General features: G+C 44.5%; 1 protein-coding gene and 1 long non-coding RNA gene across 2 annotated transcripts in view; one reads left to right on the top strand and one right to left on the bottom strand.

The window, feature by feature from the left end:
• The window catches only part of EP300 (EP300 lysine acetyltransferase), a 71,445-nt gene extending 59,850 nt beyond the window's left edge, over positions 1-11,595 (bottom strand). The window contains exon 1 of the mRNA XM_081128639.1: positions 10,863-11,595. Coding sequence (XP_080984765.1) covers positions 10,863-10,956 — 94 coding nt within the window. The 5' untranslated portion in view covers positions 10,957-11,595. The remainder of the gene's footprint in view (positions 1-10,862) is intronic.
• Positions 11,596-12,388: 793 nt separating this feature from the next.
• On the top strand, positions 12,389-15,085 carry LOC308553080. Its single transcript, XR_013998184.1, has 4 exons — positions 12,389-12,656; positions 12,773-12,984; positions 13,314-13,508; positions 13,622-15,085. It is a non-coding gene; the product is annotated as an uncharacterized lncRNA (long non-coding RNA).
• Positions 15,086-16,326: the final 1,241 nt, after the last annotated feature.

Below are 16,326 nucleotides of genomic sequence, written 5' to 3'. Positions count from 1 at the left end.
CTACCGAATAGTTTGTTGGTAAGTTCCCAGACATTCAATGATGCTCAAATACAAAACGACTTCGAGTAAAATGTTTCTTCATCTGAGTGTACATTCAGTCCAAACACAGTGATGCAAACAAAATGTGACTAAAATGGCAGATTTAAATCTTATTTGAAAAATTTAGCATAATACAGAGGGTTTATTCAATGGACTATGTATTAGAAATGTGACAATTTAAAAAAAAACAAGTTTGGACTGAGCAAGTGGGAAACTAGCACTGAGTCAAAACATCCCTTCACTATTACATATTGATTCTGTAGGTCACTCTTGGTATCTTCTATATTGCTGTAATCCTTATAGCAGATTTAGCCATATAATCTCTTGTAAAATAAATACTCAGCTCACTTAGCCTATCCATAAATCAAAAGATCAAGACAATTCCATGGTACATAAAAAGCAAATATTGCCTACCATGAAATATATGAGAAACATAACCTTCAAAACTAACAATATAATCCCAAACACTGTATCACCTGTGAACATAAATAAAATTTAGTTAATAACTAGGATGCAAAACAACTTAAAATTGAGCTAATTTTGGCTCAAAATCTAATTCTACTGCATAATAGTATTTCTTCCAGTTATGCATTATTTGCTGAACAAACAGGCTTATTTTGGTACTTCAGGTAAACTGAAGTAAAATAAAAACTCAGTTCTGCTCTTAAACACTAAGCAAAACACCCATATGAATTATTCTAAAACTAGTCAATTCTCAAGTATCCACTTATAAGAGAGAATCCATGCATGGATTCTCCTTTCAATTAGTTTTCGTGGTATTAAAAGGCTTTCTAAAAATGAACGTTCTAGCTCTCAAGACCTTTCCTTCACCTAACCCAGTGGTAAGGCGAGGATGGAGTAGGGACTGGACAAACAAAGAGTGCAGAGAAAGAAAGAAGGGTGTGAAAGCCTACGGCTCAGCCAGTTCAGCAACCAAAAAAATTCAAAGCAGGGCGAGCAGTGATGAGGAGCCTGGTAGGGACCAAAGCACTCAGATCCCCTAGGAGTTCCAGGTGAGGGGGTTGGGATTTTAAAAATAAGGATGGAGATGAAAAGTCAAAGCCTTGTAACTTTAATAACTCCAGTAACAGTTTGGCTAGACACTGAAACTATCAATCTCACAAAGATCTCTCGTTCTTATAGGCCCGGGACACTCTTACATTCACTCAGCTGGTCAGGGTGCCTAAAAGCATGACATTTTAAAGCACCGCAGCCTTGCCCTGGTCAGGTAGCTCAGATGGTTAGAGCGTCGTCCTGATACACAAAGGTTGCAGGTTCAATCTCGGGTCTGGGCACGTAAAAGAATCAACCAATGAATGTATAAAGAGTGGATCAGCAGCCATGGCCAGGTGGCTCAGCTGGTTGGAGTGTCATCCCGTAGAGCAAAAGGTTGCGAGTTAGATTCCCAGTCACATGGGAGGCAACAGATTGATATCTCTCTCTCTCACAAAATAAATAAATAAGTAAATAAATAAATACCGCAGACTTTAAAATTAGGCAATTTTGCAAACGTCACGAATTTATCAGGTAAAACAACTCTCCTAAACTTCATTCAGTACTTTATTTTAGCCCTGGCAGGTGTGGCTCAGCTGGCTGGGCATCATCCTGTGCACCAAAAGGTTGCAGGTTCGATCCCCAGTCAGGGCACATGCCTGGGTTGTGGGTTGCAGGCCCAAACCCCAGGAGGGGGCATGCAGGAGGCAGCTGATCGATGTTTCTCTCTCCCCCTCTCTAAAAAAAAATAAAAAAATCAACAAATTATTCTTTAAAAAAAAATTAGTATTTTAGCCTAGCCTGTGTGGCTCAGTGGTAGACAGTCAACTCAGGAACCCCGGAGGGTCATGGTTTGATTTCTGGTCAGGGCACATGCCCGAGTTGCAGGCTCGATATCTGGTGCAGGAGACACCTGATTGATGATTCTCGTTTCTATCTCTCTCTCCCTCTCTCTGAAATCACTAAAAACATTATTTTTAAAAAACCGTATTTTAATACTCTGTAGATGAAGCAGAATTAATCTAATCATGAGCAGTCCACCTAACAAGGGAAAAAAGATGTGCACTTAAAACCACTTAAAGAAACACAAAGAAAATTAAATAAAATATCTATACTGGTTAAGACTTGTAATAATTTCCAAAACAACTGGAAGCAACCTGTGAATTATATACAAATTTGGATTAGATAATAATATTAAGTTACACAGGATCACATAGCTATGCATGGTAACAGTTGTTGAATTTAGAAATCCAGTAGAGTCAAAGGGGAAAAGTGCAGCAAATTTCAAAATATGCACTCTTAACACTGTCCTGCAACCATGGCATCAAAAGGTGTATCTATTCTTTGCAAAGTGATCAACCTGAAGTTGACTCAACCTCAACACATTTAAGGTTAAGTCTCAGAATTAACTCAATGACATGTTTATATTAAACCTAAACTGCATGCTAAGTTAACTACCACTGATCATTTCTGGATTTTGAGTAGTAGTAACACCATATGAGCAGCTTTGTTGTGAGTCTAGGATTTGTTTGCTTGACTGGGAATGCCTATAGTGGATCCTGATAATGAAAACATCATACTAGCCCTTAAAAAGGGAAAAGAAAAGAAAAAAAAAAAAAGCCTCCTAAAACTTGCATATCTGTAAAGAAAAAGGGGAGAGAACAGTTTTTGAGTTATCTGCTATATTATTCTACATTTATGACAACTGGTAAACAAAACTTGGATTTTTTTTTTTAATCCTCACCTGGGCATGTTTTTTACAGGAAGGGAGAGAGGGAGAGAGAGGGAGAGGAAGGGAAAGGGGAAGAGAGGGAGAGAGAAATATCAATCGGTTGCCTCCCATACACACCCAGACCAGGGATCAAACCGGCAACCTAGATATGAGCTCTGACTGGGAATCGAACATGAAACCTTTTGGTGCACAGGACGATGCTCCAATCAACTGAGTCACCAGGCCAGGGCAAAACTTGGATCTTAAAAAAATAATTCACTTTGGTAATTATCATTTACTAAAAACTTCAAAGGCAAATGATAAGTGCATTACAAGAGATAAATGACATACCCTTGGTCTTCCTGCCACTATGGTCTCTTCCTGCTACTGATCCTGTACAGAATCACCAGAATTAGTCTTTCTCCTTTCCTTGACCATGTCACTCCCTTGTTCATAAATTTTTATCCTTATGTAAGATAAATGTCAAACTCCTTAGCATATGACTGTCTTTTCATAACAGGACTCCAACATCCTTTCCTATCTGTATCCCATGAAAACACTCCACCATACAGTCTGTGTTCCAGTCACATCAGAACCACTTGTATTTGGCCCTGTGGGTGGCTCAGTTGGTTGTAGCGTCGTCCTGTACACCAAAAGGGAGATCGATGTTTCTCTCTCCCTCTCTCCCTTCCTTTCTAAAATCAATGAAAATAGCCTTGATTAAAAAAAAAAAAAAAAAAAAAAAAAGAACAAATAAACCACTTGAAACTTGTGTTTGTTTCGCCTGAAATACCCAACTTTCCCTACTTCTATGAAAAGGTAAGTTACCTTCAAGGTACACCAAATGAAAACTGACTACTCAATTTAGGAGAATCATACAATTTCAAAATGTCCAAACTTTAACTTATCATAACCGCTCTCCCCATATCCATACACAACTACTTATGTCTGCTTTTTTATTAGTAAATGACATTCTCACCAATCCAGCTGCCCTAACTTGAAAGTTACCTTGATTCCTCCACTGCAACAGCCTAACATCCAAGTTCTGTTGACAATCACCTTTCCTAAATCTCTCCACTTTTTTCCATCTTCTAATCCAGGTAACCCTCATCACAGCTAGAATCCTAATACAGCCATCTCACTGGCCTCTCAGCTTCACATTTCTCCGTTCCTTTCTAAATAATTCCCCACTTAGTCTATCATCTAAGGAACAATTCTGCCCCATTCATTTAAAAGAGCTAAAATGAAGTCTAAACTCCAATAAGCATTATAAGCCCTGCATGACAGACTCCTTGTTCATCTCTATGGTCATTTCCTGCTATCCCCTCAGCCAGATGGAACTTACAGGTTCCCTGAACGGGCCACGCTTTCTTTTTCCCAGCCTGGGTCACTCTTACTAACCAACCCTGTATCTATCCTTCAGATCCTAAGACCAGACACCAGTTCCTCAAAGACAGCCACCAGAGTAATAGTAATTACAGCTTAGGTCCCCCTGTTTCTCCCAATATACACTGTACTTCCCAAATACAATGATGGTCACATCGGAGTTGAATGTTGCTCTCCTCCCCTTGTCTATAAGTTCTGGGAAGTAAGGGTCTGTCTGTCTGTATGGATTACCAGAGCATTCCCTGTACTGAAGATAAATACCTAGCACAGAGAGTTGGTCCAATACAAGACAACTGCTACCTTGTCAACTTTTCTAAGCCAATATTTTTCAAATTGTGGGTCACAAGCCAATAGAGGAGCATGAACTCAATATAGTGGGTCACAACTATAAAAGCAACAGAAAATATTAAGAATATATTACAAGTAGTAAGGGTATTATTTGTTCAATTGCTAAGACGGTCTCTGGTTTTCCACACAAAATATAGTTCTTACTTGGGTGTGGTCAAAACATTTTTAGAAGCACTGTACTGCTCCTTCTACTGTCCTTCCTCCTCCTTTATAAGAAAGTGTTCCTTTAAGATGCAGATAAGCAAATACGTAACAGAAAAAATAGTGCTCAGCCACATAATTCTTCAGCAAAAAGCCATTATTTTTTAAAAAATATATTTTTACTGATTTCAGAGAGAGGAATGGAAAGGGAGAGATAGAAACACCAATGATCAGAGAGTCATTGATCAGCTGCCCCCTGCTGGGGATCAAGCCTGAAACCCGGGCATGTGCCCTGACCGGGAATCAAACCTGGATCTCCTGGATCCTAGGTCGATGCTCAACCACCGAGCTATGCCAGCCGGGCACAAATGGCAATTCTTAACTTGAGCATTTCCGATAAGAACAATCTGCTCTCTCATTATGTCTTAAAATTTTGTTGATTTTCATTTCAATCATATAAATAAGACGTTCTATGTGACAGTAATATATGGAGTACTTTTGTTTTTATTTTAATCTCTATTGTCACTTTCTTATACTCTCAAAAAACAATCTCACATATAGGCTAACTGCACCACAGCCTTACTTCTAAGACTACTCTCTGAACTTCAAGCACTTGGCTTTCTTTTTTTAGTCTCTATGTAGTCATTAAAAAATCTACCACTGCCCTGGCCAGGTAGCTCAGTTGGTTAGTGTCGTCCTGATATGCCAAGGTTGCGGGTTCAATCCCAGATAAGGGCACATACAAGAAATCAACCAAGGAATGCATAAATAAGTGGAACAAGAAAGTGATGTTTCTCTCTCTCCCCCCTTTCCCCTCTCTCTACAAAAATCAATCAATAAAATAAAATAAAAAATCTACCATTGCTTTTTTCTGCATATTTAGTAGTAAGGTTAAAAACAGTTATGCTTAAGCACACTATGCTGCAGCAAGCACCATCTTAACCATTTGATAAAGAGAATTCTCATTTATTCCTTACCACAATCCTGTAAGGTGGGTATTACAGGTGAGAAAGCTGGGAAAGGGAGGTAAGAAACTGGCCCAAGGTTCACAGTTGATGAAGGAAGGTCTGGGATCTGAACTCCAGTAGTGTGAGTCCAAAACTCAATCTCTTAGCCAGTCCCTTTTTTCCAGTAGTTTTCATTTTCTCTCCCAACTAAATTACTCCTAATTGCCCTTTTGGGCATTTATATTAAAAAAAAACACACACAAAAACTACATCTAAAAACAAATGAGATCCAAAATTTTTAGAAGAGGCTTAACACCTCAATTAATATTTATTCTTTTAAACCTTTTTTGAAAACTGAGCAATAAAAAAATTTCCATTAAAATTTCAAAAGAAAACTACCATCCATCACATGAAAAAAAAATCACTGGCAAAATTCAGTGTTGTAAAAATTTTACATTTGGTGTAATTTAAGTTTTAAACATGATCCTTTCTTCTTAAAAATATTTTTAAAATTTATTGATTTTAGAGGGAGGGAGGGAAGAGGAGAGGGAGAGGGTGGGGGAGAGAGGGGGGGAGGGAGGGAGGGGGAGAGGGAGGGAGGGAGGGAGAGAGAGAGAGAGAGAGAGAGAGAGAGAGAGAGAGAGAGAGAGAGACTGATTTATTGTTCCACTTATTTATGTATTCATTGGTTAATTCTTTTATGTGCCCTACCTGAGGATGAAACATATAACCTTGGCATATGGGGATGACACTCTAACCAACTGAGCTCTTCAGCCAGGACTCATTAATTTTTCTAATGTAAGCTACACTAAAAAAATTCAACTTCCAAAATTCTAAAAGGAGGAAACCCTAAAATCTCAAAAAAAACTCCACCAAAAAAACCCCACACCACACCACACCACAAAAGAAGCATGTCTTACTTTTCCATTAATTGTTGGGTGTTTGACAGAATAACTCCTGAAATGTTTTTGTAAATATACCAGGAAGAAGTTCTACTTCCACTGTATCTGCAACACTTTTGCTTTTATTTTTCCTTTCTTATTTACCACTTAATGCCCCTATAAACACTATGCACCAATTCTCAACTTGTTTTAGTCACACACCCCTCATCTTTTTTATAGACTAGACTCAGGAGAAGGCAGAAAAGCAAAGTAAAACAGAAAATAATACCAAGAGGCAACCAAGGCAGAAACCCTTTCCACCATTCCCTTCATCCACTCGCTAGATAGGCCAATACACCTCTTACCTCTTCAATAGAAGATGAACTCCTGCTGGAAAAGGGCACCATATTTTAACACATACAAGATTTACAGTTTAACAAAAGGCACTTTACCTCACTATCAAGCACAGATAGCCTTCCTGAAGCCCTATAAATGAACTTACAAAGCCTTGAGAATAAGCAATTGCTAGAGTTCAAGGCACTTGGTAAAATGTCTTATCCTTTATAACACCTCACTGGCTCAAAGAGCCGTAACTGAAAAACTCCAGAAGCAGAACTCATTAAACACTTATATAAAAATCAAAACTAAAACATAGTATTGCAGGTTTAAGAGCTGAAAAAAGAAATGGCCTCCCCCAAAAACATTCTGGTTACGATGACAAACCACTAATACACAATGGTGTTTTGAGAAAGTAAAACTGACATTTAGAAAATCCTTGCCACATCTCTATTGTGTATATTAACCCAGTGCTTAAAATGCAGGTGTATTTTATACACTACCTGCCCCGTGCTTTTAAAATGAAAAGACAGGCCCGGCTGGGTGTGGCTCAGCAGTTGAGCATCGGCCTAGGATCCAGGAGATCGCAGTTTGGTTCCCAGTCAGGGCACATGCCCGGATTGCCGGCTCAATCCCCAGTCCTGGGGGTACAGGAGGCAGCCGATCAATGACTCTCTCATCATTGATGTTTCTATCTCTCCCTCTCCCTTCCTCTTTCTGAAATCAATAAAGATATATTTAAAAAAAAAAAAAAGTTAAGCTGCTACAAAGTTCACGCTCAGCTCAGTGACAGATCAGAGTGATTTATACCGTAGATGCCAAGCACCTGACAAGGTTGTGTTTTTTAAAAAACAAATAAATAAAAAATAAAATAAAATGAAAAAACAGACATGAAACCCAAGCCAATTCTGACAGGTGAGTACACAGTAGGGCCACAAAACTGTACCAAGACCAGAAAGATCTTTACCTACTTAATATGCCAGATCTTAGTGCTGCTGCTGCCACCCATCTTTCCAGAGTCTGTTTTTTCAGTGCATTATAGCATTAAGTGTTTACAGAGCAGTGACAGAACATGTCCAGTGTGCAATGAAGGCAACACATCATCCTCATCATTCCCATCACTCAGGTTATTATTAGAAACACATTCAAGAAATTCTTCCAGGACTTACCTGTTAACTTTTGTCAATAATTTTATCAAAAATTTTTTACAAATGGCTTTTATAATTGGGGGGGGGGGGGGAGTGACTTATATCAAATAGTTTTGACCTAACCATAGTAAGTTAAAACTTTCAATGACTCAAGTGCAAATACTGAAACAGGAACATAAAGATGCAAAAGCTAAAAAATAAGTCTCTTCCTCCTCATTCCAACACATGAAATTTAAACTTACAGTTGAATTAACCTGAAAATTTTTTAGAACAATCATTTTTATTCTGCACCAGTGGCTATGCTGATTTGTTTTGTAATACTTTTTCAAATGTCAACCCAAATGGATTCTAGTTTTCTATCCTATAAAACTGCCACATGCAAACACTCTTGGTAGATTCACTTACACAACTAAAATCGCAAGCCTCTATTTAAAAAACAAAAAGGTTTCTGGGGTCTAGAATTATGGCATTATTTGACCAGTTCTAGATAAAATTCACAACCAGTACCAAGGAACAAGTTACTTTCACATTTATAAAATATCTAAGTGACAGCTCAAAAGTAAAAAATGTGTAAGTTACAAGTTTGAAATTTTAAAGTTTTAAAAAGTGAAGTGTCTCTGTTAAAAGTTGGCTGCAAACTTATACTACACACTACTGGATGCAAAAAGGAAAATACAATAGAAATGTAATGGTAACCAACTTGAAGTAAGTTCACAGGGGGACAGTAGTTTCTTTATACATCCCTCCCCACCCCCACAACAACAACAACAAAAAACCCAGACTCATTAGGATTAAAAACTGAACAAAAAAATCCTTGGAATAGAATCTTAATTGGGGAGGTGGGAGGTGGGGGATCAACCCTTACAACAAAATTTAGAGAAAATTAACTAAAATAAACTCTTAGTAATAAATAAGATTTGAGTCAATCTCAATGTTGAGAGTATGTTTTTTATTTTAAAAACCCACTTGATACATTTAGTATTCTTATAACTATTCAAAGATATATCAAGTAGCAAAACAGTTTTTGTGCAATAGACAGGTGAAACACTATACCAAAATGAGTTAGCTAAAGTTACCAAATACACAGATCAGGTATGGAGAATGCAGTAGTGCACCTGAACAGAGGGGTGTGAACGTGAGCAGAGCCTCCCTTCAGGCCTTGCATTACTTCAAGACTAAGCTTTTCAAATAAGGAGTCATCAAAATAATGCACACAAAAGAAGTCTCCTCGAAAATATTCCAAGTCACTGGCTAACTCAAATGTACAACTCATTATCACATTACATAAAAACTAAAGAAACCACCCAAAAATCTAAGGTGAAAACATGTCTAATGTTGATCTATAAGAACTTCTGAAGGACACTTTAATAAGTGCAAAGGAATACAACTCTCATTACGTGCATGAATTCAGAAGAAAAAAAGACAGGTTAAAAAAAAATCCCTGAAGACTACAGAAACTTCAAGGAATAGGACAGATTGAAGTTCAAGAACTGACAGCATTACAGGCGTGAAGCAGAGGAACTCCACAGAAGTCCTCAAATTCTGCAGGTTATCTTTCTTATAAGAGCAAAGAAACCACAGCATTTGCTATACCCTTACATTTTTGCCCTTTAAAATGAAGTCTTCTTAGAAACGTGCTTGAAAGTTCTCTACAAACTCAAAGGGTACATTTAACTCCATTAGGCACTCTCACTGGCAGATGGAAGGATGACGTCGAGCCTGTTCTTGGGAGTTAAAGAGATGCTCCATAGTAAGGGGGAACATCTTGTGGACTGTCAGATGGCCAGCCACTCTTCCTTTTCATTATCCTGGCACCTCAAACTACGGCGACAGCAAAAAAGGCCAGTGGCGATCAGGATAGCACCAAACTAACTGTAAGGAAGGGATGATGGAAGAAAGTCTCCCAGAGTATCTCTTGAGAAAGGTCTAGTCCCCAACTGAGTGAAGAATTCGTAGAGCTTTTTAAACGGAAATCTCCAAATACGTTTAAAGCATAAAAAGGCAAAAACACACAAATACTAAACCTAATTAATGCACACTTCAAACATGTTAGATCAACTCATGTTTATAGTTCATGATTGGGACTCTTTCAATTTCTTATCTTGATTTCCGAGTACCTAACTCCACAAAATCAGTTATCTCTCTTCCCCCCCACCCCAACGAGAAAGTGACTACAAACTGCGGAGAAAATACCTCACTCTCTCCCAACCTGAAAACCCAGAGTTTCAGACATTTTGGTCTCAAACCAAAGAATGGAAGATATAAAATGAACTGCGCTCCATATTGATTCTTAAAGCAAATAAAAAAGAAAAAGGGGGGGAAAAAAAAGAAAAAAAAAGCTAGGAATGGTACGTGAAAGAACTCAAACTAAATTTCAGGTTTGACATTAAACCTCACGTCAAACCTGAAATCCTGGATCACATTCATACAAATAAATAAAACAAAGGTTTTTTTTTTTACACCCTCATCCTCAACAGACAAATCTTGTGCAAAGAAAACCTTGAAAAGGAAGAGTGGAAAGTAGTGGACACAGAGTAAGAGAAACCAAGGAGAAAAGATTCGCAATTCCTCATTTACCAACAACGACAAAATTAAAAGTAAAATTGCATTAAAAACCCTTACACACCAATGCACTGGCATTTCCCAAATTAAACTGCATGGGAGCAACAATAAAGGCCATTTCTATAGCACCACTAAAGAGCTCCAATTCCAGAACACACATCGATATGACATAATGTTGCAACGAATGTATTAGGAAGCAAAGAAAATGGTTGGGCTACTGGACGTCTTCGACCAGCTCATTCAAACACCTTTAAAATTGCTCGAGAGAGAACTAGGAAGAGAGAGAAAGGAAGAAAATATGGAAGAAGAGAGGTGCACGGAGCAGAAAAGATTAAAGGGGATGCGGAGGGCGAGGGCTCCCGAGACTAACCTGTGCCATCGCTGGCCGACGCCGAGAGGGCCGGAGAGGAGAGTTTAGGCCGCTTGGCTGAAGGCGGCCCCGGTTCCACCACATTCTCGGCCATTTTTAATTCTTTCGGAGATACAGGCGAGGAAAACGAGAATCCCCGGGAAATCTCTTCTTCAGATGGGGTCCCCGCCCCGCTCTGTGGGGTGGGCTTGGGGGGCTCCGCCGGCCCCCGAGGGGGGTGGGGGAAGTTCCCTTTTCTCGCCGCCGGGTCGCGGTGACTGGAGGGATGCGGACTCGATAGAAAGGTAGGGGCAAGTGCGAGGGGCCGGGCCTGGGCCCAGGCCCAGAGAAGGGCACAGAAACGCCGAGCCGCCGAGCGGGTCCGCCGCGGCGAATTCCCGAGAACTCGCAGCTCTAGCGGCGCAGTCCCCGGCCCGCCGCGGCCGGTCCCTGCCGAGCCGAGGTCTCTCGGAGCTCCGCCGCCGCCATCAGCCTCTTCCTCCTCGGCGCTGTCCTCCTCCTTCTCATCGCCACAAGGAGGCGGGGGCGAAAAGGGGGGAGAGGAGGAGGCGACGAGACACACTCACCTCCTCCCGGTGCCCCCTCCCGGACCTGCGCCCCCACCCTCCGAGCCCTCCTCCTGCCGCCGCACCGGCCCCTAATGGCCACAGAGAGCTCGCCCGAGCCGAGAGCCAGGCTGGCGCCGCCGACTCACATCGCGCGGCGGACGCGCGGCGAGGACGCCGGGCGCGGAGCTCGCCAGCCCAGAGGGCCGAGTCGAAGAGCGCCGCCCAGCCGGCCGAGGCCCAGCTACGGCGGGTGGCGCAGGCAGCCGCCCCTCGCTCCGCGTCTCCTCCTTCGCCCTCCTCTCCCGCGGAAAATAAATACGGCCGCCGCTCCGGCCCCCACCCCCGGCGGCCAGGTGCGGGGAGCACCCGCCCCCCGGGGCTCCGCTCGGGGCCGCCCTCGGCGGCGGGCGAAGGCGCCGCGGGGCGCGGGGTTATGTAATGGTCCCCCCTAGGCGTCGACGCCGGCCGGGCTCCCGGGCCGCGCTGGGGGTGTGTGCGGGCTGGAGGGGGCTGGGGGTCGGTCGCTTCGGCCCGTACGCCCCGGGCCCCCTGCTACTGTCTCGGCCCCTGCCGCCTCTCTCCGGCTCGGCTCCCCTCCGCACTCTCGCTCCCGCGGTTCGTACTCTGCCCGGCGTCCCGCTTGCCCACTCTCGCCCTCTCCCTCGCTCCCCCCCAGCCTAGCACACAAACAAGATGGCGGCTGTTGTTTCTTCCCTCTGCCGAATCCTCCTTACGGGCTAGCGGTAGCAGCGGCGGCCGGAAATGAGCCAAGGGGGGGTGAAAAAAGGGGAGGGGTTGGGCCTCCGGAGGCAGGCGGCGAGGGGCGGGGCCTGGCCCGAGCCGCTCACACAATGGGGGAAGCGGGCCCGGGGGCGGGGCCAATTTCAATCACGGGATCCGCCCAAGGCCCTAACGCGGTTGGTGCTTCCGCAAACTCCCCCGGAGTCACCGGGTGGCTCCCTTTAAAGGGGAGGACGCGGGGGGGGGGTGTCGGAGAGGACTCGGGACCTATTTTCAGTCGGTGGACACTTACGGGGAAGGTCCCCGGGCTGGGTCTCCGCGTCGGGGGCCGGTGCATCCGGGCGCCGCGGCGGGGAAGGCGCCCAGTCTCCGCGCAGGTGGCGGAAAAGGAGCGCTGCGCGGCTGGCCCCGCGCCCGGGCCCGTGGGCGGCGGGCCTTTCGAACCCCGGTTGAGTCCGTCAGTCCGGGGGTACCCCGGCGCCCGGTGTTCCGGGCCAGAGACCTAGTGCGTCCCCTCCTTCCCGTCCATCGCCTTCCCGAAGAAAACGGTTCTCGTCCCCTAATCACACCGATTTCGAGTTGTTTACTTTTTCTCTGAATTTCACCATTTTTTGTTGACAGGGAGCATGTATTATTTCGGTAACCAGACGACAAAAGTCGCAGCAGCGGGACGACGCGTTAGGACCGGACCTAGATTCGCTCCGTGCCCACCGCGTGCCCCCCGGTCCCCGCCAGACGCCGCGGGGCCGGGGCCTCCGGCTGCTGCTCTGAACTGCGGGGCCCGAGGGCGCTGGGGGACCCTGCCCCCCCCCCCCAGCTTCATAAAAGACCAGGTTTGCGCAGGGCCTCGGAGACGGGGACACCGCGGGGAAGCGCGACGATGCGCGGGGCTGCGGGTGATGGACGCGCGGGGGGGGGGGGGGGCGGCGCGGGGCGCGGGGGGCCGGCCGCGCCCCCACCGCCCTCCCCGGGAGGATCCGCTTGGCCTCGGGGAGCGGGTAGTGCTCCCCAAGGAACCCCCCCAAACCGGCCCGCGCGGAGAGAGTTTAGGAGCTTTTCAGCTTATTTAAAATACGTTCCCCAGTTGGCGTTGGCTAATTGTCGAGCTCACGTCCGTTTTTGTTGGTATTTGCTTTTTAAATGAACGACGGGAATGAATAAGAACCTAGGGGCGGAAGCTTCAAGCAGCCCAGGTTGCCGACGAGGGTGCGCGATGTCGTGTGACGGGCAGGCCTCGTTCACCCCAACTGCAGCCGCGGGTCCCCGCTCCCGGTGCGCAGGGCCGCGGGCGAGACCGGCCCTCCGTCGCCTTCTCACGGTTCCCACCCGCATTCGCAGCACACGGGACAGAGCACAGGCAGGTGGACAGCACCTGGAAGCAGGGCTGCGCGATTTCCTTGCGGGAGGGTGCTCACCTGGCTTTGAAGTGTCTGACCTTTCAAAAACGTTTGCCTCGTTGTTTTTTTGCAGAGGATCCACCTTGAGTCTCATCAGCATTGGAACATGCCGGGCAAAGCTTAGCTGAAAGCACTGTGGGACCAGGCTCGGGACGCCCATCAAAGAGCAAAGGAAGGCCTCTCCAGTCCCACCTGCACAGAAGGAAAAGCTCTGCAGCACACGGGAATTCTGCTCCATCCTAGGATGCCCTTCTCTGGGTCTTTACCTGGGACCCCAAAGTCAGCCGTGGAGAAAACAGAATCACACTAATGCAATCAAGATGAGACTTCAGATGGATTCAAGGAAGCAGAATGGAACAGCCAGCCTGGATTACATGTAACCTAATCAAATGAAAGTGTAATCAGTTGTGCAGTGCTATGTGCAGATTAAAAGTGCCTTCATGAAGAAGGAACCGTCTGCCAGGGGCAGGGGTTGGGGAGGGTGGGAGAGGAGCACCCATCAGGCAACAGAGGCTGTCAGATAAGAGCAGAGGCACTGAAGTCAGCTGGGACCGGGTTTAAATCCTGGTTCTGTCACTCAGGGCAGGCTCCTCGTCTATGAAAGGAGTTTCTTGAGTAGGCCTACTTTATTGTAGCAAAGAGCAAACATGGTAGTTTATGAATAATGCTCACCTCAGTGCCGGGCACATAGTAAGCACTCAGTACCCCTTAGGTGTTCCTAGTCCCTCATTCTAAAAGGGAAAGGATCTCACCTAACTCAGAGAGTGGCTAGGAGGGTGAAAACACGATTGCTGCGCGCGAGGTGTTTAGCAGTACCCAGAGCCTGGCTAATGTTCCCTGGCTACCACGTTGGCTTCCCCGCGGGCAGAAGGAAATGTCTCACAGGATCATCCAACTTCCTTTAAGACAGTCTCTGTTCACCTTGAAACCTTCTGATGATGAATCCAGCTCTCTGGGTGCCCTGATTGCCAAAAAGGAGACCCCTAGATGGTGGGCATAAAATAGCAGGAGAAAGGTATAACCTCAGGATAAATTCATCAGTTGCATCTGGTCAAGATGCTACCCATATGATCCACAGGCACCGTGGCCTCAGCTCATCCGTACCCCTGTCTCCAGGACCTACACCTTTCTTGTGTGTGGCCCTTACCCCTATGCACGATCCCCCTGGTGGGAACCTGGATGCCTTCCATGAGTCCACACTCCCAATCATCAAGTCCGATGGATGCTGCTTCCTGAATTACATTCCAAATCAAATGGGTGTTGAAACATGTGCAAGTATTGCCTCTTAGCAACACCAAAAAAGGGCGCTCTCATAGGTGTGGCCTCAACCAAGTTTTTCCAAAATACTTGTCATCAAGGGAAGAATGGTTCAGGAACTTGGGATGCTGCTGCAAATGTGAGTGTGCTCAGGGTTGTGAAAGTGGCTGCACATCTTTTATAAGGAATTATCCATCTAGATACTGTTCTACTGCCAGCATTTGTAAGAATACATTTTTATTTATATCCCACCTTTAATAAAATCTGCTCTTGAGCCCTGGCCAGAGCATCATTCTGATACACTGAGGTTGCAGGTTCAATCCCCAGGCAGGGCACATACAAGAATCAACCAATGAATACATAAATAAGTGGAGCAACAAATTGATGTTTCTCTCTCTCCCCCCCTTCCTCTCTCTCCCAAGTCAATTTTAAATAATCTGTTCTTGAAAAAAATCTAATAGCCAATATTAGGGAGGACATGGAGAACTGGTGTTTTCATACACTGTTACTGGTAATAAGGCATGGTACAAACCTTTAGGTTCATACCAAAGGTTTAGAGACTTTGAAAACCCCAGTATGTCTGGGATGTATTCTACAAACGTGTAGAGGTACACAAGTAGTCTTCCTTTATCTGAGGGTTCACTTTCAGTAGTTTCACTTTCCATGGTTTCAGTAACCCGCGGTCAACCATGGTCCAAAAGCACTATGTGGAAAATTCCAGAAATAAGCAATTCATAAGTTTTAAATTGCCTGCCATTCTGAGTAGCATGATGGAATCTCACTCTGTCCCGCTCTGTCCTGCCTGGGATGTGAATCCTGCCTTTGTTCAGCATCTCCACACTGTATATGCGTAGCTGTTTCAGTTATTAAATCGACTGTCGAGATACCACAGTGCTTGTGTTCAAGTCACCCTTATTTTACTTAATAATGGCCCCAAAGTGCAAGGCCCAAAGTGATGCTGGCAATTCAGATATGCCAAACAGAAGCCATAACATGTACTTAACATGTATATGTAGGGCTTGGTAGTATCCCAGGTTTCAGGCATCCACTGAGGGTCTTGGAACGCATGCCCCGCAGGTAAGGGGGGACTGACTGCTGTATATAAAAATGTTCCCTGCAGCATTGTAGTGGCCTCTGCCCCACCCAAGAAAAAAAGAAACCAACAGCCATCTTTAGGTGGATTGTTTAAAAAAACACTATGGATATGATTCCGTTTATATGAAGTACTTAGAGTAGTCAAATTCAAAGATACAGAAAGTAGGATGGTGGTTGTCAGGGCTGACAAGGATGGGAACTTACTGTTTAATGGGGACAGAGTTTCAGTTTGGAAGGATGAGAAACTTCTCGAGATGGTTGTACAGCAATGTGAGTGTACTTAATGCCACTAAACTGCACTTAAAAATGGATATGATACATTTTACGTTACATGTATTTTACCACAATTTATTTAAAAATTTTAATGGTCCAAATGTTAACTTTTATGTTATATATATTTTACCACAGTAAACAACAAAACAATGA

This window comes from Miniopterus schreibersii (genome assembly GCF_964146895.1).
Source record: "Miniopterus schreibersii genome assembly, chromosome: 2".
Lineage (NCBI taxonomy): Eukaryota > Metazoa > Chordata > Mammalia > Chiroptera > Miniopteridae > Miniopterus > Miniopterus schreibersii.
This window is presented reverse-complemented; position numbering and strand designations above follow the sequence as displayed.